Here is a 24,446-nt window from a genome sequence, read left to right as displayed (position 1 = left end):
ACATCGCAATGCCAAGAACGTGGAAAGGCGTCAGTTGCCTCTGCCCTCGGTAGTCAGCCAGGCGGGCAGACGGCATCACTGTGCTGGGCGGGAGCATCGGCTGGGACAGCACACGGCTCTGCGCACGCCAGCATGGCACCACAGGGCTCTGCCAATGCCCGCGGAGCTGCCAGTCAAGGCTCATGACAACCATCGCCTCTCCTGGCACCAGCGGTGACGGAGCACTGGGCAAGGCTCCCTCCTGCCTGGGTGCAGCTCCCACCCACTGCAGTTGCCAGCGTGCGATTACCAGTGACCGCAGCACCCAGAGACGGGGAGGTGGAGCCAGGGCCGCTTCCGCCACAGGGGCTCCTGGGACGCAGGCATGCCTCCATTGCGCAGCCTGGCACAAGGGAGGAGGCGGTCCAGTTGCCTGGCCAGAGAGGGCAGCCAAGGCGCAGGCAGGCCCCCCTCACATCTTGGGCCCTGGACGCCAGTGCCTGAGGGGGCCAGCACTGGGCAGCCTTGCGGGGAGCAAGCTGAGGAGGTTGCGTGCCAAATGCTGGCAACCCCCAGGAGTGAAGCACATGGTGCTGGCAGCGCATGGGAGGCGGGCAGGGGTTTGCAATTCTGGAATCGTTATTGAGATCTGAACTTCAAACCGGTTTTGGGCAATGTATCGATACATCGCCCAGCTCTACTAATTTTGTCAGCTTCTCTCTTGCTGCCACTCCCTCGCCTGAAAAGCACCAGATTTGAACCCAAACCCTTTACTCACGAGCAAGCCACTCCGTCCCCTGGGATCCCGGCAGCGCCCTTTCCTGAACCTTCTCCAACTCCAGCTTGACATGAGGCGACCAGAACGGTGCCCAGAACCCCAGATGCAGTCTCACCAGGGATCTCCAGGAGGACATGATCGTGCCGGGGGGCCCCCTCCCTCTGCCCCCCCTCACAAGAAGGAGCCACATCAGGGGAACCAAGTTTATTGAGTTTTAGTACAACACAGAGATCTCTTCTTATAGCAGAGACGGCCGGGGCCTCCACTCCCCCCCCCCATGAGGGCCTCCATCCGCTGGGGCCACCCCTGGGGAGACACAGCAATGGTGCAAGTGCCCCCCACTAGGGCAGGGACCCCCAAATAACCCCCCAGCCTCCACTTTCATATCCTATTAAAAGCAGCAGCTTAAGATCAGGTGCCCCGACTTGGGGGGGGGGATGAGGCCGCAGCTGGCCCCCCCCGGGAGAGGCACCCTAGATATGTGACCCCCTCGCTCCCCCGGCAGCTCACGTCAGGGAGCCACAGCGTTCCTCTCTCTCACACTCGCACTCGCGCCTCATAAATACGCACCTCGCACACTCGCTCTCCCCAAGGGGGGTCTGGGGGGACAAGAGCTGCCGGGCTGATGGGGGGGCCGACCTCATCCGACAAGGGCCCCCGTGTGGACCCTCCTGCTGGCCCCGCAGCGGGCCTGGCGAGGGGGCGCTCATGGCGTCTGAGCCCCCTGGCGCTTGGGCTTGAGGCTCCCCAGCAAGCTCTGCACCCCCTTCCGGACGGTGGATCCCACGCGGCGCGCCACGGAGTCGGCCGGGGGGGCCGGCAGGCAGGAGCTGGTGGTCTGGGGCCGGGCGTCCAAGCACTTCTGGTAGCGCAGCTACAAGAGAGGAAGCGGGTGGCAGTCCAACGGCGAGGGGGTGGGCTGGGTGACCCCTGGGGGGCCCTCCAACTCGGCAGTTCCAGGATCCGAAGGGGCAGTGAAGGTGGCGGCAGCCGAGCCCCCCCTCCCCCCCAGTCCCTGCCCGCCCAGGACCTCCTGCCCCCCACAGGGCGCATGGCAAAAATGCGGCCAGAGGGTCACTTGTGGGATGTAATGCACTGGAGCAGTCAAGTACAACATTCCTTGTTTTGCTAGAGGGGACATGCAGGGGATGTTGGTCCAGCCAGGCAAACTTCCTGTCACACCTGGATGGAGCATCCTTCCTTGCGTGTGACCAGGTGGGTCAGGGGTACCCAACCTTTTTTCAAAGAGGGCCAGATTTGATGAAGTGAACAGGTGTGAGGGCCGACCAAAGTTGCTGAGGATTGAAGTTTACCCCAAAGTTGTTAGTTGTTGAGCTTTCTTTAGGATTTCACCCCAGGACATATACTGCCACGGAGGCTGGATTAAATCGACTGGCGGGCCGGATTAGGCCCCCGAAGCGGACTTTGGACATGCCTAAGGAAGGTGGTGATGACCTTTCCAGACCTGGTCCAAGGCCAAAAGCCCCCTCCCTTATTTTGGGTCCTTGTTCTGCTTCCTGCTCTCAGCCAGTCGCCCCTGGGTTGTCTCCCATATGGGGTAAACCTATTTCTATTTATTAAGTCTTAAGCCTGCCTTCAGGGATCACATTCTGCTCTGCCTGACCGTGAGTCAACTTCTTTTTGTTACTTATGAACCAGACTGGGGTGCCTTTATTCTTTTAGGAGGGGATCAAAGGGATGTTGCCAGGAATAATAGAACTTAAGAGATTCTAAAACGCATGGGTAGGCCACCTAAGGCCTGGGGGCCGGATCTGGCCCAATCGTCTTCTAAATCTGGCCCGTGGACAGTCCGGGAATCAGCGTGTTTTTACATGAGTGGAATGTGTGCTTTTATTTAAAATGCATCTCTGGGTTATTTGTGGGGCATAGGAATTCATTCATTTTTTGTCTTCAAAATATAGTCTGGCCCCCCACCAGGTCTGAGGGACAGTGGACCGGCCCCCAGCTGAAAAAGTTTACTGACCCCTGTTCTAACAAATCTGCAACTAGCTTCTTGCTGTGAAATACGGAATACACTCTGCTTAGAGCGAGTTGGGCAGGGTAATATTAATCAATATCTCCTGTCCTGCCACCCACAACATTCCCACAAGCCGCGGACGATGCCAGCTGCTGCCAGACGTGATATTGAGCTATGGGGGGGTGCAAGGCAGGTGTGAGGGGGGGGCACCTACCATGCAGGCAGCCTGGACGGCCTCGCTCAGGCCGGCAGCGTTGGGCTCGCACCAGACCATGTGGCAGCGGAAGTTTCCCGGGGCGGCAGCCATGATGAAGGCGAAGGTGCGGACGTCCCGCCCGATGCCCATGAAGGACAGGAACCGCACTCTGCACTCGCACAGCACCCCCTCCGTCTGGGGAGAAAAGCGGGGGGGTCAGGCCTTGCCGTCATCCTCCCCCTCCTCCCTGCCCTCCCCCCGGGGACCAGAGGGCACTCACCTGCTGGTGGGTGAGGGTGAGGGTGGCAGGGGCCACGCTGACCTGGGCAGGGGTCCACTGCTCTCTGGCCCCCTCTGCCAGCGCCACGTCCAGGGCGGCATTGAGGACGTCCATGCCTGGGGGGGAGGCAGAGAGGTTGGCAAGCAGGCCCAGAGCCCCCCAGGTGGGGCAGGCAAGGGCTACACAGCAGCATCCACTGGGGGGGCGCACCGAAAAGGATTTCCCACCAGCCCCACCAGCTCCCAGAGGAATAACCCCTTGTCCCAAATGGGGATCGAACCTGCAAGCTTCTCCCCATTTTGTGCTCACAGCCCCCCTGCAAGGTCCGCTAGGCTGAGCATGCCCGGCCCTCGAGGTCCCGCCCGGTGAGATTCCCGGTCAACGATTCGAACCCGGGTCTCTCCCTGGTCCTGGCCAGCCCCATGAGACTGGCTCCCCCGCCCCCCCTCCTTACCCACAGGCTTGGCCACGACGACGCTCCCCAAGTAGAAGACCTGGAACCGCTGCACAGATTCGCTTTTGGGGGCTGGAAACTCAACTGGGGGGAGGAGAGCGGAAACGGCCGTGAGAAGCGAAAAAACACACATCTGGGGCACTGGGGGGCAGAAGGCGTGCCTGGAAGTGAGCCTGGGGCACAAGATGCCTCTTGCGGGCGCAAATGGGGGCTGGGCAAGGACCCCCCCGGGTCCCCTCTGCCCAACAGGTACCAATTTGGCTTGGGGGGCACAGCTCCTTGACCCCCCAAAGGCGTCCTGGGCAAATCCATTTGACATCAACTGCAGGGGAGACCCGGGGTTCCTTTTAGGGTGGAAGGTTTGCCTGTGCGAGATTTTGGGATTTAATTTTGGCGGAAGCAGAACCAGGGCTTGTTCTTCCAAATTAAGCTTGCTGGATCTTTCTGGGGATGCCAACACAGGTGTCCAAGGCATTGGCCTCATCCTGGCAGCACAGACTTGGAATAGGGTTGCCAAACATCCCTATTTTCCTGGGCATTTCCTCTTTGTCAAAGGTAAAATCACCATCCGGGTGGATTTTTTAAAATTTTGCAAAATATCATGGCCTTTATTTTCATTTTTGGTCGCCTTTCTCCTTCCTGGGGCTGCTCAGTCTGGCCTTGTCTGGGGATCCAGCGTCTCGTGAGCAAGGAGCAAGGAGGCCGCAGGCAGCCAAGGGAAGGAGGGGGGAGCGACAGAGACACAGGATTGCGGGGGGGGGGGTGCCCTGAATTGATCTCACAAAATGTTGGAGGGTATGTCATTTTCGTTTTTAATAACCATTTTTAAATATTTCAATACACTTGTTATCTTTTACCGCACGCACACACAATCAATACTATTTTTCTTTTCTCCCCCACCTACAAAAGTGTCTCTTTTTTGCTCTTCGGAATATGGCCACCCTGACTTGTATCCCAACAGGAACCAGCCCCAAATCGGACCATTGCTCACTCTGCAAAAGAGCTGTCCTGGAGAAAATCTGACGAGGCTTCAGTGAGGACTAGAACCTCCAGGCACCTTTTATAGGATTCCTTCATAACATATATCGTATTTTCCAATGTATAAGATGACCCCTATTTTTTGACCCCAAAATGTAGAAATAAATAATTGCAACATTCCATGTATAAGACGACCTCCAATTTCAAACTTAAAAAATGGGGGGGGGGGGGGATATAGTCTTATACACGGAAAAATACAGTGTGTTTCCAAGGCAACCCTTTTCCCCAAGCCTGGGGAACCCAGAACCAGACTGATATTCTTTAGCAGGACTCTGCTATTTTCACCCAAATGCAACCGGACCCATTTGGCGTGTCTATTTTGAACTTTTTCGTCTTTTAATGTTCATCTGTTGTTATAACTGTTCTCTGTTCTTTATATATTATAAAATGAAAACGGTGGCCAGAATACTCCCCCTGGCCTGTCCCCCCCCCATCCCCAAAGCTACCTTGGAAGGGGATGTCCACCATCTTGGAGTGGTCGAGGGACAGCCCGTTCAGGGGGGGCCGGGCGTTCCGCCGCTCCGTCATGATCTAGAATGGCAGAACAATTGCAGGGTTCAAAGGGGTCCCGTGGGTCATCTAGCCCAACCCGCAACAATGCAGGAATCGCAGAGCAAAAGGAGGGTCAGCAGGGGGGACCTGAACGCAGATTCCCCCCCCCCAGCGCTGCATGAAGAGCAGCAGAAAACCCCTTTGGGGGCACAGAGCTGAAGCCCACCCCCACCCCCTGGCCACCTGGCTTGCTTGGCAATGAGGTCTAGAAACCTGCTTTTTGCATTTTAAAGGAGGAAGCGGAGCCTCGGAGCACTAAGTTCTGCCAGGTCCTGGGCTTTTCCTGCAGGAGCTCTGGGGGGGGCAAGGGTGATTCCTCCGCCCCCCCGACCCACATGCCCTTCCTCGGGGGTGGGGTCCCATGAGCAGGGATCCATCACCATACAGCCCCCCTGCCATGAATCCTGGGCTGCTTCCTAAGCCCTGTCCGGGGGGGGGGCTCTTGCTCTGGAGCTAAAGGGGGTGGGTATCATGGGGGGGGTTCAGGCGTCACCTTGGAGCAGATCTCGTGGAGTCCGGTGGCAATGTCCTTGGCTGGGGAGTCGCAGCGGAAGACATGGCACTTCAGCATCTGGGCCAGCTGGTCCCGGGCCACGTAAGCAAAATCCCTGGGGGGGGGGACACACACGGGGGGGGTTCTTATTTATCACGTCTCTCATTCGCTTTGCGCCAAAAGAGTCTCAAAGCCCCCTGACATTACGAAACACAACCAGTTAAAAATTAGAACGCCCCCCCCCGAAAGCACACTCATGAATGGGCATGGAGGGAAGTTTCCGCCTGGTGGGCCTCTCACAGGGAGAGTATTCTGCAAAAGGGGGCACCACAGAGAAGGCCCTGTTGTGGCGCCTCTTGGGGGTGAAGATGGCAGCACGGGGGGGGGCCTCTGCCTTTCCCAACAAGGTCGCCCCCACCCCCATAAAAAAGGATCCCTTTCAAAGATGAGCAGGCAGGGGTCAAGGGGGGCTGCCACTTTCAATTGTTCACAATGGAATGTTTTTTGTGGTGAGAAGAGGGGTGCTCACAAAGAACTGAAAGGAAAGGGGGGATGTTTTCTGGGCAGAGCTACCTACCTCTCCCTGGATCCCCAAGGGAGCGAGTGCGAAAGAGAAGAGAGCAGTCAGAGTTAGGTAGGTGGGGGGGCAGACTCTGGAGGCAGTGGGGCAGCCCCACCCCTTCCCCTCCCTCCCTTGCAGTGGGGTGGGCTATAGGACCCTCAGGGCCCCCTTCTAGGATTCCATGCCCAAGCAGCTGGCCGGCCGACTTGGGGGCCAGAGGAAAGGGGACCCCTCCCTGCCCCCCTCCCCACAGGGTGCCCCCCTACCTTCCGCTGTCCCTCCCGACCCCCCAGACGCGGATGGTGACGACTGGCTGGCTGTGCAGGACCAGCTGCTCCTCAGGGTCCAGCAGCTTCAGGGTCTCGTTCTCCAAGACCAGGAGCATCGCCTTGCCCTGCGGGGAGGGGGGAGGGGGTCACAGCTGCACAGAGGCCCCTTCCCCAACAGGAACCCCCCCCCTGCAGCCCTACAGGCATTGTGGGCAGAGGAGGGGGCACCCAAGACTCATCCAAACCACCCCTCTTCTCCTCCGCCCGGTGAAGGCTGCCCCCGCCCACATTTGCAGCCCTAGGGATCTCCCCCCCCCCAGCAGGACTCACCTCCTCCCAGGAGCCCCCCAGGTCCGGGTTCTGCCCCGCCAGCTGCCGGATGCAGTTGTTGACGGCCACGCTACTCCTGCCCAGGGTCAGCTCCTCCTCGGACATCTCCACCCAGCCCAGGGAGCGGACCGAGAAGCACTGGGGGGGGGGACAGAGGCAAGCTGGGTCAAGTGGGCCCCCCCAGGGAAGTCTCCCAGCCCAGGGCAGCAACTTGGGCCCCAGATATGGGTGCCCAGTGACATCCAAGAGGTAACATGATGTCATGGCATTGTGACGTCATCTCCTGGTGACAGGGGAGCCCTTGGGGGTCACACTGGGGGCCTGACAATACCTCCGACGTGACTTCCAGTTTCTCCTCTTCAATTTTTACAAATAACTTTCACACTCAAATATAATTAATTTTATACATAAACAGGATTCTCTGAATCCTTCGACTTCCCTCTGCTCCCCCAAGATTTCCAATCAGTGCCTGATTTATGTATAAGCTAAACAAGCTATAGTTTAGGGGGCCCCTCTCTTGGGGGTCCCCCAAAAATATACTTCTTCGTAATTGTATTTTTGTTCAGCAATTCCTTTGATAAAATACATATTTTGTTCTGCACAAATGGCTTGAGATACCTATTAGGTCCCTAAATTACCATCTAGCATATATTCAACACAAAAAACAGCGGCAATTTGTTGTTGACAAAGGACAGCTGGACATAGAAAGGGCCCCATTCCCTTCCGGAGCCGAGAGCCACATCAAACCAAAATCCAGCCCTGTTTCCATAGTATTACATTATACACTGCATCTTATATTAATATTCAAATTTCCATTTATAACCCCAGAATTATTACCTTACAAGTGTTATATTAATCCTGCTAACTGCGTACAGTGATCCCTAAGATAATCTATAAATTTCCCCCATTCCTTAATAAATCTCTTATCTTCTTGGTTTCTGATTCTCCCTGCCCATTTTGCCCTTTCGGCAGAGTAGAGTCCATCATCTGGACGATTCATTCTTCTCTGCTTGCAACCTTGTCCTCCTTTCATGGAAGGAAGACAAGGCGACTTCCAGTTTCTACCGGAAGCTGCTTCCGAGGCTCAGGCAGAACCTGCGTTGGAGCCCTGGCCTGTGGGGGCTCTGGCACTGGCCCCCAGGACCCCCGAGAGGTGCCCCCATTGCCCCAACCTCTCCCAAACCTGAGACCAGGGCTATCTTAAGGATATGCGGCGCCGGGGTGCAAAGATCTGCCCACGCCCTCCCCCAGGTTGCCCACAGTTGTTAACCTTTTTTTAGGGGGGAACCCCAAAGTTGTTGACACGGCAGAGCTGCCCTGGCCAGCCACCTCACCACCATCAACAGAGGAGCCCGAGGCAGTGGTGGAGGTGGGCCGGGCACCGGGGGGGGGCAGCAAGCAGAGCCCAGTGCAAAAACAAAAGTCGAGCCCAAGGCGGAAGTGGCAGCAACTGAGCGAAGCTGGGCGCCTCGTGGGGGGCCTTTCAACAGCCCACCAATCCCAGGCACACAGGAGGAGGGAGCCAGCCGGCTGCCTCAGTGCCTTGCTTGCCCACAGCAGAAGAGCTGCGGTGCTCCGACGGGCTCTGCTCCACTCGGCAGCAGCTCTCGGCTCTTCCCAATCCCCAGACTCCAAATCTCGGCCTCAGACTCTCGGCCTGGCGCCCCTGAGAGCCGGGCGCCCAGGTGCCCCGCACCCCTAGTGCCTATGGGTAAGACAGCCTGAGTATATTATGCAATGAGTATATTAAGGATTTGTTTAAAGGTGATAAAATGGAAACTTAATAACTATTTTTTAAAGAAATTGTCTGGTTTTATGTTGGCCTGCTGCAGCTGGTGTCCCCCCCCCTTAGTGCCATAGGAAGAGAGTGGCCCCCTTTCCTCTTCCCACCCCCAAATGCCCTAAGGCCAAGAGCAGACCCTTCCCCGTCCCATGGCTGGGACCCCCCCCCCCCGGCAAGCCCACCTTACCTTGGACCCCTGGGAGACGCCCAGGAACTGCTCCTCTTCCTCGCCCCCCTCTTCCAGGGAAGACCTGGGGAAAGGAAGCGGCAAAGTCAGGGTCACAGTTGGAGCCAGAGGCGGCAGAGGACACGGCAGGCTTCCTTGGGGCATGTGCAGAGAGCCTTTCGTTGACCGGGGAGCAATGGAGCCCAGACACACAGGGAAAGCAGCTGCCTGAACTGGACCTCCAAGTCCCTTGGAAAGTGGGGGGAGAAGGAGCTGCCGGAGCCCAGAGCAGCCGGGGGGGAGTTTGCCACAGGCCAGACCCCCCGACTGCACCCCATTTTGCAAGGAAGGAGCCTCAGTCCCCGTTGGGAGTTGCGTCCCATAGACCAGGGGTCCAGAAAGTGGGGGGTAAGATTACTTGGGGGGAGCTGAGAGGAAGGGGGGCTCTGGAGACATAAATGGCTCTCGGTCTTTGAAAAGCCGGCATCCCTGGGTCAAGTTCGTCCATTTGGCTTAATTGAACTGAATCGTTTAAATTTGATTCTACAGTGGTCCCTTGGTTCTCAAAGGCCTTGGTACTCAAACAACTTGGAACCCAAACACTGCAAACCCAGAAGTAAGTGTTCCAGTTTGCAAACTTTTTTCAGAAGCCGAACGTGCTCCGTTTTGAGTGTTACGCTGAGGTCTGTCTGTTTTTACTATTTATTTTGCATTTTCGTGGCTCTTTTTTGCTTTCTTTTTGTGACTGTGTGGAACCCAGTTCAGCTACTGATTGACTGATTGTGTGACTGCGGTATATTGTTTATTGCTTTCATTTTTCATTTTATCTATCTCGTTAGATAGAAAAAAATCATGCTAAATTGCTGTTTTAGGGCTTGTTTTTAAAAGTATTCATTTTGCATTACAGAGGTACCTCTAGATACGAATTTAATTCGTTCCGGGGGTCTATGCGCACCCTGAAAAATCTGTATCCAGAGGCGCCGCTTCTGCGCTTGTGTGTGGCATGTAAAGTGCTTCTGCGCATTCGCGCGGAGCGAAACCTGGAAAAATACCGTATTTTTTGCTCTATAAGACTCACTTTTTCCCTCCTAAAAAGTAAGGGGAAATGTGTGTGCGTCTTATGGAGCGAATGCAGGCTGCGCAGCTATCCCAGAAGCCAGAACAGCAAGAAGGATTGCTGCTTTCACTGCGCAGCGATCCCTCTTGCTGTTCTGGCTTCTGAGATTCAGAATGTTTTTTTTCTTGTTTTCCTCCTCCAAAAACTAGGTGCGTCTTCTGGTCTGGTGCGTCTTATAGAGCAAAAAATACGGTACTTCCTGGTTTGCCACGTTCGTAACCTGAAGGTTACATTTCCAGAGAGGTACGTAACCCGAGGTTCCACTGTACTTTCTATGGGAAAGCGCATCTTGGTTTTGGAACGGACTTCCGAAACAGATCAAGTTTGAGAACCAAGGTCCCACTGCATATAAATGTGCACTCAATTGTCCCTGTTCTGAATCGTGTCGCGTTATCATCCTTCTTAGTGGGTCGTGCAAACAGTGAATCTTCCCTCCTGGGGGGCCCCCCTTCCCGCCCCACTCACCAGTTGCTGGGGGACCCCAAGCACAAGCCAAGCGTGCCCTTCTTGTCCTCCTGGGGCTCTGGGACCCCCTCTTCTGACGGGACGTCCTGCAGAGAGCACAGCGGAAAAGGGGACACCGTGAGAAAGGAGCCCCCCAGGTCAGCCCCACCCCCTCCCTCACCCCCTCGCCCCCCCATCCAGCCTCTCACCTTCCAGAAGGCAGCGGCTTCCTCCGAGGGCTCAGCCTGCCCAAACTCCATCCAGGTGAGCTGCAAAGGTGCAGGGGGGGTCAGGTGTGGAAGAACAGCCCCTCTCTGCCCCTCTTCGCTCAGCACAAGCAAAGGGAGGGGTCTATGGGGCTGCCCCACCACCGGCAGGTGAGTTTACTTGCTCCCCCCCCCCAAGAAGTTCTCAAACATCCTTGAGAGGGCTGAGAATTACTCTAAGATAGACCTGGAAGGACGTGATAATAGGTTTGGTTAGCATGCGTGTCTATGGTATAATAAAGGGAAAGTACCATATTTTTCCGTGTATAAGACTAGGGGTTTTTTTACAAAAAAATTAGGTTTAAAATTGGGGCTCGTCTTATACACGGGTAGTGCTGAGCCAGTGTTTTCTTAATTTGGAGCCCCCCCAAATAGGGAGCGTCTTATAGACAGAAAAATACGGTACATAAAGAATTCCATAATCATTTAATTAGGAGATCACTTTTTAAAGTATGGGGGAAACACAAAGGTTTATTAGAACAAAAGACGGTTGTCTCCAACAGAAGCAACCTCAATTAGAAAAACAAATAGGGAAGAAAAATGGCGACATCTAGAGGTCTGTTAACAGAAACAGAGGGGAAATTAACGCTGAAGGATCTTGAAGAGATGAGCAATTATGTACATGATGGGTTGCAATATTGTCAATTAAATGAAGAAAATAAAAAGAAAGGATTTCGCTATATTTTATCCAGATTCCAAGGGGAAATTATAGGAGATAATACTAAATTGTTGGAGAAGATGTATAAATATTATTAGAGTGGGAAACCAAGGATGAAGAGGTTAAATGAGTATTGATTAAGTGGGCACAAAATTTATTGTGGCGAATATATAATTGTAAAACTTAATAAAAATTATTTTTTTAAAAAAAGTTTTATAGTTTTATAGACTACTTTTTAGAGACTGTGGTTGGGGTTTGGTGGGGAGTCATTTAACTGCCCCCCCCCCCCCCGTTCCTGGTTTCAACAGATGTCAAATGGTAAAAGTGAAAATGAACAAAAGGAACTTTTAAAAAGAAGAAGAGAGAACGACTCTGCGAGGTACAGAGTTTGGGTGTTGGCCTGTCAGGGCTGCTTCAGCTGCCATCCCTGCATTGCTGGGGTGAGACTAGAGGACCTTTGGGGGTCCCTTTGGCAGATCTCCGCTTCTACAGAAGCAGCCCAGAGCAAGTGAAGCACAAAGGAAGTGCCCCCCCACACCCAAAGTCCCCTCAATTTACCATCAACATAATCATAACTTTCTTATTTATAGGCCACCCATCCGTCTGGCTTTCCCACCCACTCCCAAGAGAATATTAAAAGCTCAATTAAACACCAGCCACGCAGAGCTGCCCTCTTTGGGTCTCCTGCCAGGGGAGGGAAGAGGGTGGGGCCAGCATTAAGCATTTTCTCTTAATTAAAGCTTCTGTTTGTCGTTTGATTTTGATTTTCCTCTGGTTTACGTGGTGAGAAATTGCTTTTCTCAAAAAAAAAAAACCACCAGCCAACCCCATCCACACAGCCCAGGGCTGCACAGGGACTGTGGGCATATTGTCCTGCTCTTTTGATTTACTTATTTAGTTCCTCTTGTCCTGTATTTTATTCTGCCAGCTGCCCTGAGACCTCACAATGAAGGCTGGTGTACAAATCTAACAAATAAATACGTAACATTGAAAGGGGTTTTAGAAACGGCTCGAGCCCAGAATTGGCAGGCCTCCCGAGAAGGAGGGCCATTGACTGAAAGTGCGGCGTAAGGCGTAACTCTAACGTCTCACCACAAATCAAACTGATCTGTAGAAAACGCAACGTGGAAAAAGAGACAATGCGCGTATTTTTGTAAACTAAATCTTTCATAAAAATATATTTTATGAGAAGAAAAAGTGTCACAAGAGAGTTCCTATACCCCTTAGGAATTATAATTATTTTTTATTTATTATTTTATCTCATATTTATTAAAATTGTAAGCTGCCCTAGACCTGCAGTGCTTAAACTGAGCCTGCGAAAGAGCTCAGGGACGGATTTATGTCTAAGCTAAACAAGCAGTAGCTTAGGGCCAAACTCTCTTGGCAGGGGTGAAGGAAGGAGAACCGGCCCCCAGTGCAGGATGTTGGGGCAAATCGCCCGGCGCACATGCATGCGCACCACTACATACGGCGCATGCACGTACTGCTACGTGTCATGCATGTGTGCGCCGTACAGACGGTGGCGGGATCCTCCGCTTGCGGCGGTGGCAGAGGGATCCTGCCGCTGTCCGTAAGGCACTCGTGCAGCACCACGCATGCGCCGTACATACAGCGTATGCACATGCGCCGCCAGGTGGTTTGCCGACAGCAATGCTCAAGCGCCATACAGGCTGTGGTGGAGGGTGCAGCCATGAGCGGAGGATCCTCCGCATGTGGCTGCGGCGGTGCGATGGGCCGCGGTGGAGCGAGTCCCCCTCGGGGTGCCTTCTTGTCACCCCTTCAGAGATGGCACCCGGGGAGGACTGCCCCCCTTCCTCCGCCACTGACTCTTGGGGGCCCCCAAAAGATTAAAGGGAGAAAAAACTGGATGTCCAAAATATAAGATGAAAAACCAATAAAATAAAACTTACATGCAGCAACTGTGTTTTGTGTTGTATGGCTCCTAGGATGTAAGTCGGGCATGTCCAAAGTCCGTTTCAGGGGCCTAATTCAGCCCCTGTGGAAGTTTATTTCCTGGGGCTAAAAGCCTCAAAAAAACCTCAACAACTTCAACTTTAACAACTCATGGTCCTTCACTTCATCAAATAATCTGGCCCTCTTTGAAAAAGGTTTGGACACCACCGATGTAAGTCATGAGCCGCGCCTGCTCGCCTGCTCCCTCAAATAGCACCGCTTTGCTCAATTCTATATCAATTACTTTGATAAAATACCGTATTTTTCGCTCTATAAGACGCACCTGACCATAAGACGCACCTAGTTTTAGAGGGGGAGAACAAGAAAAAAAAATTCTCTTCCTCTCTGCACAGCGCCCCTTCAGCAAAGCGGCAGGAGAAACGGAGCCCCACTTCGCTGAAGGGGCGCTGCGCAGAGAGGGAAAGCTGCGCAGCACCTCCCCAGCGAAGCGAAGCCAGGAGAGCAAGAGGGGTCGGTGCGCACCGCCCCCTCTCGCTCTCCAGGCTTCAGAGAAAGCAACGCAAAGCCTCCGGAGCGCAGCGGCTTCCTGTTGCTTTCGCTGAAGCCATGGAGCCTGCATTCGCTCCATAAGACGCACACAAATTTCCCCTTACTTTTTTGGAGGGGAAAGGTACGTCTTATAGAGCGAAAAATACGGTACATCTTTTGTGATGTGCAAATGGCTTGAGATCCCTGTGAGGTCCAGCAATGGCCATCGAGCAAATATTCAACACAAAAAACAGCGACCATTTCTTGTGGGCAAAGGAGAGCTGGACACGGAAAGGGCCCCCTTCCCTTCCGGAGCTGAGGGCCGCCTCCAAGCCCCGTCCGGCCCCGGCTGGTCTTCTGCTCCAGACTCCTCCTCACCTGCCTCTCCTTGGAGGGGGTGTTTCCCGGGGAGTCGCTGCCCCCGCCCCCCGAGGGGGGCTCCCACTGGGTGGTGCCGGTCGGGATGTGCCAGTAATAGGTCCCGGACGTGTCTTGAACCCGCATCCATCCGGCCGGGAGGTCGGAGTCCGTCTCCAGCGAGTTGCACAGCCAGAAGGAGTCTGCGGAGAGAGAGGGGTGAGTCAGCTCTGGGGCATTTCTGCGAGGCACATTAGAGTAAGATATACCCAAAGACAAGAAAATTTTATTTATTCAACGTGGAAGGTACTGTGTCATTAAATTTCAAAAGAAAGGTTTGGACAACAGGCCAGATTAGAAGATTGGAATGGGGTCAGGGAAAGCTGCGCTGGCAAACAGACAGTTGGAAAAATATATATATACAGAAAGAAAGCAGTATTCGACGGATGAAAGGATATATGATTTATGACATGATTGAGAATTGTAGAGCCAGCGACAGAGAACTTTAATGCATTAAATTCGGGATGTGGAAAATATGAAAACAACAAGGAGAGGCAGGACTGAAGATTTGGAGATATGCTTCAGAGGTCCAGACTATGGGGAGCCCCAAAAAATTAATAATTATAATTTGGATTACAATTTGGTCTTTTTTTAATTTTATTTTCTTGTTTTAGTTGGATTATGATATGATGATTGGCTGTTTTTTATTGGAAAATTAATAAAAATGATTTTTTTAAAAAAGAAGAAATTATTTATTTATGTGTGCAACAACAGCGGCTAGAATCTTATTAGCCCAAAGACGGAAAAGTGATGAAATACCATTGAAAGAACATTGGTAAGAAAAGTTTATGGAAGACGCGGAAATGGCAAAGTTAAGGGAGAGACTCAAAGAGAAGGACAAGAATGACTTCAAAAAAGATTGAGAACCTTTTATGATGTATATGCAGAAACGATGCATTGCAAAAAAATCACTTGCAGGATTTGAGTAATACACTTACAATAGAAAATATAAATATGATTTTTTTAAAAAGGTATATCAAAGTATAAGCAGAAGAAATACAGTGGTACCTCGCAAGACGAATGCCTTGCAAGACGAAAAACTCGCAAGACGAAAGAGTTTTTGGTTTTTTGAGTTGCTTCGCAAGACGAATTTCCCTATGGGCTTGCTTCGCAAGACGAAAACGTCTTGCAAGTTTGTTTCCTTTTTCTTAAAACCGTTACAGTAATACAGGGTGCATTGCTTGAAGAGGTGCAGTTGCGACTTGACTTCGAGAAGCAACTCATAGCACGCGGTGTGGTAGCCTTTTTTGAGGTTTTTGAAGACTTTTTTGAAAAAATGGAAACTGTGCTTCGCAAGACGAAAAAACTCGCAAGACGAAAAAAATCACAGAACGAATTAATTTCGTCTTGCGAGGCACCACTGTAAATATGTTCTAAACCAGGGAAGGAGGTTGGGGGAAGTCATGGGGGGCGGGGTTAATTGAAATTGTAAAATGTAATTTGAACTTTGATTATGTTAAAATTTCTTCAATAAAGTTTTTTTTTAAAAAAAAAGGAAAGGGGGCCGCCTGCCCCCACCTGCCCCACCCAAAACGGAGGCAGTGCACTGGGGTGAAGCAGCCAGGGGGGAGGGCAGGACGGGGGGAGGGCAGATAGAACCCCCACCCCAATCCCTGGGATCTGGCCCCCTCGGCCTCCCAGCCGCCTGCCAGCCAATCTCCACCCCACAGGGAAGGGGTCAGGGAATGGCAGAGTCAGAGGGCACCCCGGGGTCATCTAGTCCAACCCCCTGCAAGGCAGGACTCCCAAAGGCTGGGCAGCTGATCTGTCCCGGTTTCTCAAGCTGAGATTCCCGCATCGCCTGGGGTTGGACTGGATGACCACTGGGGTCCCTTCTGACTCTGCAATTCTATGATGAGCTCATATCTAGAGCCACAGCGCTGGAGTTTGTTTTCTCTTCCGATAAGTGCTTTTTCTGTTAAAAAAATGTTTAGGGGTACTCCTTCAAGGGCAGCCCCACCTAGAGCAGATTACAGTAGTCAAGCCTGGAGGTGACCATCGCATGGATCACTTTGGCCAGTTTGGGGCGGCAAAGGTAAGGGACCAACTGCTTGATGCGGCAAAGGTGGAAAAATGTTGCCTTGGCTGTTGCTGTAACCTGCGCCTCCATGGAAAGGGAGGCGTCAAGAATGCTGCGGCGAGACTCCTTACGGGGTCCTCGCTGCAGGATCACATTCACCCAGTGCTTTGCCAGCTGCACTGGCTCCCAGTGGAGTACAGGATTAAGTTTAAGGTGCTGGTTTTAACTTTTAAAGCCCTTCACGGCCTAGGACCCTCGTACCTATGGGATCGCCTCTCCTGGTATGTCCCATGGAGGACCTTACAGTCTTCAAATAAAAACATCTTGGAGATCCCGGGCCACAGGGAGGTTAGGCTGGCCTCAACCAGAGACGGGGCTTTTTCAGCCGTGGCCCCATCTGGTGGAACACTCTGTCACAAGAGACCAGGGCCCTGCGGGACTTGACATCTTTCCGCAGGGCCTGCAAGACAGAGCTGTTCCACCAGGCCTTTGGCCAGGGCACAGCCTGACCCCTTATATGGGATTTGGTATATAAATCTTCCCATGGCTTTTTTGCTGGCCCACGCAGGACCAGCATGGATAGCTGCCTCGGGTGAATATCTGATGTTTCCTCCCTTTATGGTCTTGATTTATGGGATACTACTAAAATGAGGCTGCATTTTAAGCCGTATTTTAATTAACTGTTGTTTTTTCCTATTACGTTTTATTGTAGTTTACCGTATTTTTTGCTCTATAAGACTCACCTTTTCCCTCCTAAGAAGTAAGGGGAAATGTGTGTGCGTCTTATGGAGTGAATGCAGGCTGCGCAGCTATCCCAGAAGCCAGAACAGCAAGAGGGATCGTTACTTTCGCTGCGCAGCGATCCCTCTTGCTGTTCTGGCTTCTGGGATTCAGAATATTTTTTTTCTTGTTTTCCTCCTCCAAAAACTAGGTGCATCTTATGGTCTGGTGCGTCTTATAGAGCAAAAAATATGGTATATTTGGTGTTAGCTGCCCTGAGCCCGGTCCTGGCCGGGGAGGGTGGGGTGGGGTATAAATAAAATATTATTATTATTATTATTATTATTATTATTATTATTAATCTATTCTGTAGGCCTGTTTCAAAACGAAAGTGTTCCAAAACTAAGACATACTTTCCCATAGAAAGGAATGCAAAATGAATTAATCTGTTCCAGACTTTTAAAAACAACCCCTATAACAGCAATTTAACATGAATTGTACTATCTAACGAGACCCTTGATCCCTAAAATGGAAGCAATAACCAATGTACTGTAGTATAAAAAAAAAACCAAGACAGTATTGTAGATGATAAAAATTAACATTAATTTTTCATCTGCTCTGATGATAGTCCTTGTTTGCATGGGGGGCTTTGAAACATTTCTGCAGTCATGCAATCCATCAATCAGTAGCTGAACTGGGTTCCGCACAGTCGCAAAAACAAATTAAACTAAAAAGCCTCGGAAACAAAAATACAACATAAATAGCAAAAAGAAAAGCGCCAAACTTAATCCGTTCCGGAAGTCCGTTTGACTTCTGAAATGTTCAGAAACCAAGGCACAGCTTCTGATTGGTGCAGGCGCCCCGGAAACAATAGCCGACAGCTGCGTCGGACGTTCAGCTTCCAAAAAATGTTCGGAAACACTTCCGGGTTTTTGGAGTTTGAGAACCAAGGTGCCACTGCACTGAAATACTGCCCCTCAACGAGGCCAAACGTAGATGCACAAAATGTTTCGGGGGAAATGTTCCAGGAAAGAAGGACTGGTTCCAACTTTCTGCCTGCTTCCCCCTACCTTTAATTCCTAATAAAGTCCCTTCCTTTGACTGTCAGAGAGTGAGTGGTTGCCAACTTTTTGGGGGGTGGGGAGGTAGATGTTTTAAATTTGGGTACAAGCACAGAACTAAGCTTGAGCTGTGATTCCCCCCCCCCCTTATTGGGGGAGTTGGACTAGATGACCCCTGGGTCCTGGGGGGGCAGTGCCTGCTTCTCTAGGGCAGGGAGGTCCCAAGGAGTCTCCCCGCCTGCCTTGGCCCCCTCCCCACAGGCCTGTAAATTGGGCCTCCCCCCACCTGCCAGCCAGTCCCCCCCCCCCGGAGCCCCCTCCCCACCGCTCACCCTGGCTGGGGCTACGCATGGCTCCTGTCCCCGCTGGGGGGCTGCGTCTAGCTCCAACGCCTGCTCCCTTTGCGCCCCGGAGGGCGGGTGTCGCCGGCTGCCCCCCCCCGCCTGCTCCTGGGCGGGTGTCCCAAGGCACCCACTGACATCACGGCTGCCAAGGCAAGAAGCGTCGCCAAGGCACCCTGCTCCCGGGGGGGGGGAGGACAACAGCCAGATGCCAGGCAGCGGGGGGGGGCGTGAAGCAGCAAAAGCCTCTGGCTCAGAGCTGAGCTCTGCCCCCCCCCCAAGACCAAGGAAGCAGGGAGTCCAGCGGCAGCCCCCTGCCCGCCCCCCACTGTAGGGGTGCAAATATCCAGAGTGTGGGGGTCAGGTGGGATTGCTATGAGGAATTATGAAAAATGAAGCAGGCCACTGTGTCCGCGATGGAAGCATTGCATTGACTGGGTTTGATTCATTGACAATAATTTCTGATCAAATCCCACAAGCCTCTCCACCTCTGCCATTTGCGTTCTCTACGCCTGACAGGCACGTATAAGCATTCTAAACACAGGCCAGTTGCTTCCCTGGGCATCCTCAGTACATAAAGATAATAGGTTACTTTGATGTGGTTTAATCTTTAGATAGATCTTAAGGTCTAGGAAGAGAGTTTACAAGGAGATGGTGAATTCTGCCATCCTGCCTCTCCTGTTTACGACCTCCGGGGTTTTGCTGAATGCATTCCTCCTTTTATTTCTGTTTTATTGACTCTGAACTACAGATGCATGCTCAAGTAGGAAATGGTTTCTTTCTGACTTTGTCCCATGTGGGGTTTTGAAATGCTCAGAGGGAGTCTGATTGGTTCTTACGGACATGGTGTAAAAAGTTCTTTTGTGAATAAAACGACCTGGGCCAAGGGGGGGGGGGAGAGGATTATTATTATTGACACTCCTCCCACAGTCTTGCTAGTCAAGCCTCGTGTGTATTCTAGTAATCAGAGTCCAATCCTTCCTTGCTTTGGGAACGCTACAGCCCACCCCATGGAAAAACAGGAGCTGGGGGGGGGAATCAGGGAGCCCCAGTGGGCAAGCCCCCCCCCTCGCTGCCTTGGCATCAACTTGGCCCTGGCTGTGGCCATGAGAGACCTCCCTCTCCCCACCTGCTTCAAATCAGAGGCCCCCCCCCGGAGAACTGTAGAGGGGAGGGGACTCCAAAGGTCATCCAGCCCAACCCCTGCAAGGCAGGATTTGTAACGATAGCATTCTGCGTGGGGGGGCAGCTCTGTCTCCACAGCCCCCCCACTCCCTCTGAGCTGCCCTTGGAGCCAGCCACCATCTCTTAGCCTAGCCTATCTCACCGGGCTGTTGTTCTTATTTATTAAATTCCCATTTACATCTAAATTTGGATTTAAATCCATTTGTTGTTGTGAGGAGAAAACCAGGAGAACCACGTACAGTGGATGCTCAGGTTGCAAACGTGATCCGTGAGGGCTGCATGTTCACAACCCACAGCATCCGCAACTCACAGCGGCGCATCTGCGCACACGCGAGTTGCGATTCGGCGCTTCTGCGCATGTGCAAAGTGCAATTTAGTGCTTCTGCGCATGTGTGGCTGCCGAAACCCAGAAGTAACCTGTTCTGGTACTTCCGGGTTTCAGCGGTCCTTAACCCAAAGAAACGCAACCTAAAGCATCTGTAACCCGAGGTATGACTGTACTTGAGCACCTTGAGAAAAAGACAGTATATAAACCTTTTTTAAACCCTAGAATCCTAGAAGGGACCCCGAGGGTCATCCAGTCTAACCCCCTGCAAGGCAGGAATCTTTCGAACCCACGACCCTGAGCCCTCCCCTCCTGGGCATCTCCTGCCAGTCAGAGTGGGCAGTAGGGAGCCGTCCCGCCTGCCTTGGCACGGCCAGGGTCCGGCTTCAGGAACCCCCAGGCCCCTTCTGGGTCTCCAGCGGGGGGCCCTTGGCCCTTGGCCCCCTACCTGCTTCGTCGGGGGAGCTGCCGGCGGGGCTGCCCTGGCTGAGGGTGGCCCAGCTGGAGTCCTCGTCGCTGGCGGTGCTGTGGCGCATGCCAAAGAGGAGGCTGGCGCTGCGGCCCTGATCCCCCCGCGGAGGAGCCCTCTCTGAGCTCTGCTCCTCCGACTCGGTGGCCGGCTCGCTCTGGACGGGCGTGGAGTCCTCTTCCTCCTCCTCCTCCTCCTCCTCTTCTTCTTCCTCCTCCTCGTCTTCCTCTTCCTCCTCCTCCTCTCGCTGGGCGTCCCCCGTCAGCGGGATGAGGAGGGCGCTCAGCTCCTTGGTGGGGGGGCTGAGCTCGTTGCGGTTCTGGTCGCGACCCCTCTCGGCCGCCTGGCGCAGCTGGTTCTGCCCGTCCTTCACCCACTTGGTGTTGGAGGGGGGCTCCTCCGCACTGGGGGGGCACCCCAGGACCCCCTGCAGCTCAGCGCAGCTGTAGGCGCAGTGGCCCTTGCGGGGCAGGATCGGGCCCACGGCGGGAGCCACCAGGCCCAGGCTCAGGCCCAGGCAGCTGTTGTCGTTGGCCAAGTCGCCCCTCTTGCTCAGGGAGCCCGACATGGCGCTGGGGGTCCCGTGGGGGGCAGGAAAGGAGATGGCGGGAGCCCTGGGAAGGAAGGAAGAAGGAAGGAGACAGAGAGAGAGAGAGAGAGAGAGAGAGAGAGAGAGAGAGAGAGGAGCCTCTTAGGCGCTCAGCCCCACTCCGGCACCCTCACTCACAGTGCCCAAGCATGGGCCCCAAAGGGAAACCCACAACAAGCAGGATCCCAGCACAAGAGCAACTCCCTCCTCCAGTGGCAGGTAGTTCTGCAGGTTAACAATGTCCTGTGCAAAGCAGCGATTCTGGTCTCCTCCACTGCCAACCCCCTCCCTCTCCGGAGAGCCTAATACCAGATCCCTGGAGGTTGTCTGCTCTAACTCTCAGGGGAAAGGGAAAGGCACTCTGCACATGCTCTGCAGAATTCCATCACACACTCCAGGAAATCAACAACTATCTGACTTTCAGAAGACATCTGAAGGCAGCCCTGTTTAGGGAAGTTTTGAGTGTTTGATGTTTTGTCGCTATTATTATTATTATTATTATTATTCTGCTGGGAGCAGCCCAGAGTGGCTGGAGAAACCCAGCCAGATGGGCAGGGTATAAAATTATTATTATTATTATTATTATTATTATTATTATTATTATTATTATTGCTGATCCTGGTAAGGAAACACATTTCCCAGCCGCCACAAGGCCTTCACTGTGCCAGCATTTAGCCATAAGGCCTGGCATTCAGAAAATATAATAATAATAATATTTGAGAGCTCAATTTCAGGATAAGAGCTGGAATTGTTTGTTGAAAAGGGTGTCTTTGTTATCAGGGAAGGTGACACTTTGGCATTGCAGTCATGGCACCCCCAGAACAGCCTGCCTTCAAAGTTTTGCCCCCAGCTCCCATGGGCCTCTGCACTTTGCACATGCTCTATGCCCCTCTCTTCTGAGTAACCTCGGCAGCCCCCTGCAACTGCTCACCCCTGCCCTAAGCCCAGGGGCCTCTGCCCACCCCCTTGGACTTACCTGTCGTGGGCCGGAGAGAGAGAAGAGCGGGCAACTACATGCTTTGGGTGGCACAAAACGGGCAGCGGCCAGGAGAGGGTCTGCCCCTAGAGCCTGGAGGCAGAAAAGGCACAGCTCAGTTGAGACAGGAGAAGGGGGTCTCCCAGAAGCAGCAGCCCCCTCCCACCCCAAGACCCTTCAGCCCCAGAGCCCTGGCAAAATGCCCTGGAGATCCAGGGCCCCACTGCCCTGCCCCACAGGACCCCCTAATTCATCAGAGCACCCCCTGGTTCAGGACTCGCCACCTTCCACAAGCCCCCCATGACCCCCCTTGAACCCACCAAGCGCTGGGGGGGAGCTCAGGGCCTGGAGGGGGGTCTCTGCAGGGGGCAGGACCAGGGCAGCACCCCCCCACTGCCCCCTCCTCTCTAGTTGTGAACAGGGGGCACCCACAGGCCCTTTGGGGGGGCGGCCAGAAATGAGTGGTTGGATTGAGAGGGAGCCCATCCAGTCCAGCTTGCTCCTGTTAGGGCGGGGTGCCTTGGCCTCTCCCCGCTCCCCCCTCCGTGCCAGCTGGGCACCAGCCCCACATCCTCCCCGCCTGCTCAAATCCCCATCCAAGGCCTCTCCTGGAAGGGAGATGGAGATGGAGGGGGTTTGGCGCAGCTTCCCTGGCAGATGTGCCCCCCCCCCGTCTGCTCCAAGCCGGCCCTGCTGGCCAAGGAAACGGGGGGCGTCCTCTCCCGCCCCCGGTGCCAAGAGTCGGGCGGCGCGTCGGCGGAGAAAGGAGTCCGGAGAAGGATGGAGCCCCGCGCGCCCTTCCCGGGGGGTCGGGCATCCCCGGCCGTCATCGTGCAGCCCCCCACCCCACCCCGCAAGGCCAGACCCATGGGGGGGGCACAGAATCTGCTCCCGATGCCCCTGGGGGTCCCTTTGTGGGAAGGGGTCTCCTTGAAGGAGGGGGCAGGCACCGTCTCCCTCCCCGCCCAGACATCCCGAAACGCCGGCGCCCCCGCCCGACGGTGCCTCTGCAGCCCCCTCCCCACCGTGCACCCCCCCGAGGGGGGGCTCCGTTGTCCCTAGCGACCCCCTCCCCTCTTTTTTCCTCCTTTTTGCATCGCGGTACCTGCAGCAGCGCGGCGCCTGCGTGAGGATGGAGACGGGGCGGCCGGGGGGGGGAGAAGGAGGGGGAGAACCGGGGGGGGAGGCGTCGTTTCCGTTTCCGAGCCCGCCGAGCCCCGCCCGCTAGCAGGGAGGGGGGAGCCTCGAGGGGCTCCGGCGTGGGGGGGGGGAGGGAAGGACCGGGGCTCGTCGGGCGGGGGTCACTTGCAGGGGTCCCCCCCGTCCGCAGGCTCCGGGTGCAAATCCTGCGCAACGGGGGCCGCCTCCGAAGCTGGCTTCCCGGTGCGCGGGGGGGGGGGCAGCCGGCTCAGCGCGGGGGTCTCCGACGGGGCGCCCCTCCGAGTCTCCCACCACCGCGATGCGCCCCGCCCGGTGGAGACCCCAGAGGGGGTGCCTAGCCCAGCTGGGTGGGGGCAGTGCCAGCTGGGCACCCGGCTCGCCTCATCCGGGTCTCTGGCGACGGGAGATGCCACCTTCGGCGGCTCGCTCTCCCCATCTCCCGCGGGGGGAGAGGGTCCCCCTGGGGGTCGCCTGGAAATCCGACACGGGCGGAGCTCCCCCCCCCCCCCGGCCTGCCGTGACCTTGGGCGCTTGGGCACGGACAGCGCCCCCCGTTTCGCTTGATTTTCTGGACACTGGGCATCAGTTTGGGTGGACGGCTTTGCCCTTCCGTCCCTTCTCCTCCAGGGAGCGAGCGTGGGTCTCCTTACTCCCCCTCCCCATTTAATCCCCCCCACAGCCCCGTAAGGTAGGCTGGGTTCTTGCCAGGCACTTGCTGACTCTGAAGGTCACCCAGCGAGCCTCGTTCCCCAGTGGGGAGACTCGAACCCAGGGCCCCCGGGTTGGCCCAGTAGGAAAGGCAAGCTGCACATTCTCCCGAACCTCTCAAGTAATTTGTAAGGTGCAACTGGTGCCCAGCTCAGGTGTGGCAGCCCTGAAAAAGGCCAGTTCCCTGCTAGGGATCGTTAGGAAAGGAATAGGAAATAAAACCAGTAATATCATAATGTGTCACACAAATAGTAGTAATAATAATAACAACAACAACAACAACAATAATTATTTATTATTTATACCCCGCCCACCTGGCTGAGTTTCCCCAGCCACTCTGGGCAGCTCCCAATCAAGTGTTCAAAACAATACAGCATTAAATATTACAAACTTCCCTAAACAGGGCTGCCTTCAGGTGTCTTTTAAAGATAAGATAGCTGCTTATTTCCTTCACATCTGGTGGGAGGATGTTCCACAGGGCGGGTGCCACTACCGAGAAGGCCCTCTGCCTGCTTCCCTGTAACCTCACTTCTCTCAATGAGGGAACTGCCAGAAGGCCCAAATCTGTGGTGGGACTGCATTTGGGGCAGCCCCAGTTGCCTCACTTCCAAAAAGGATATTATAGGGCTGGACAAGGTTCAGAAAAGGGCAGGCCAAATGATCAAGGGGTGGAGTGACTCCCCTGGGAA

General features: G+C 54.2%; 1 protein-coding gene across 1 annotated transcript; it reads right to left on the bottom strand.

Annotated features, from left to right (window-relative positions):
• Positions 1 to 946: 946 nt before the first annotated feature.
• On the bottom strand, positions 947 to 23,067 carry APBB1 (amyloid beta precursor protein binding family B member 1). The gene is made up of 15 exons (XM_081002103.1): positions 22,994 to 23,067; positions 21,889 to 21,981; positions 20,303 to 20,937; positions 14,164 to 14,345; positions 10,629 to 10,688; positions 10,441 to 10,526; positions 8,880 to 8,943; positions 6,910 to 7,047; positions 6,577 to 6,704; positions 5,749 to 5,863; positions 5,150 to 5,234; positions 3,666 to 3,749; positions 3,212 to 3,327; positions 2,950 to 3,126; positions 947 to 1,631 (listed from the first exon to the last, which is right to left on the bottom strand). The coding sequence occupies exons 3-15, from the start codon at positions 20,889 to 20,891 to the stop codon at positions 1,464 to 1,466; spliced, it is 1,992 nt and encodes a 663-aa protein (XP_080858229.1). The 5' UTR covers positions 20,892 to 20,937; positions 21,889 to 21,981; positions 22,994 to 23,067; the 3' UTR covers positions 947 to 1,463.
• Between the last annotated feature and the right edge of the window lie 1,379 nt (positions 23,068 to 24,446).

Source organism: Podarcis pityusensis, assembly GCF_964106645.2.
Source record: "Podarcis pityusensis genome assembly, chromosome: 4".
NCBI classification, from domain to species: Eukaryota; Metazoa; Chordata; class Lepidosauria; order Squamata; family Lacertidae; genus Podarcis; species Podarcis pityusensis.
Note: the sequence above shows the minus strand (reverse complement) of the source record. Positions and strands in the feature narration are given on the sequence as shown.

Bases quoted from the DNA above. Each gene is read 5' to 3' on its own strand.
- APBB1 (XM_081002103.1), bottom strand. From the start codon at position 20,891: ATGTCGGGCTCCCTGAGCAAGAGGGGCGACTTGGCCAACGACAACAGC. The intron at 7,048-8,879 runs GTAAGGTGGGCT...CCCCCCCCCCAG, and splicing joins GCGTCTCCCAGGGGTCCAAG to TGCTTCTCGGTCCGCTCCCT. The intron at 5,864-6,576 runs GTAGGGGGGCAC...CCCCCCCCCCAG, and splicing joins GTCGGGAGGGACAGCGGAAG to GGATTTTGCTTACGTGGCCC.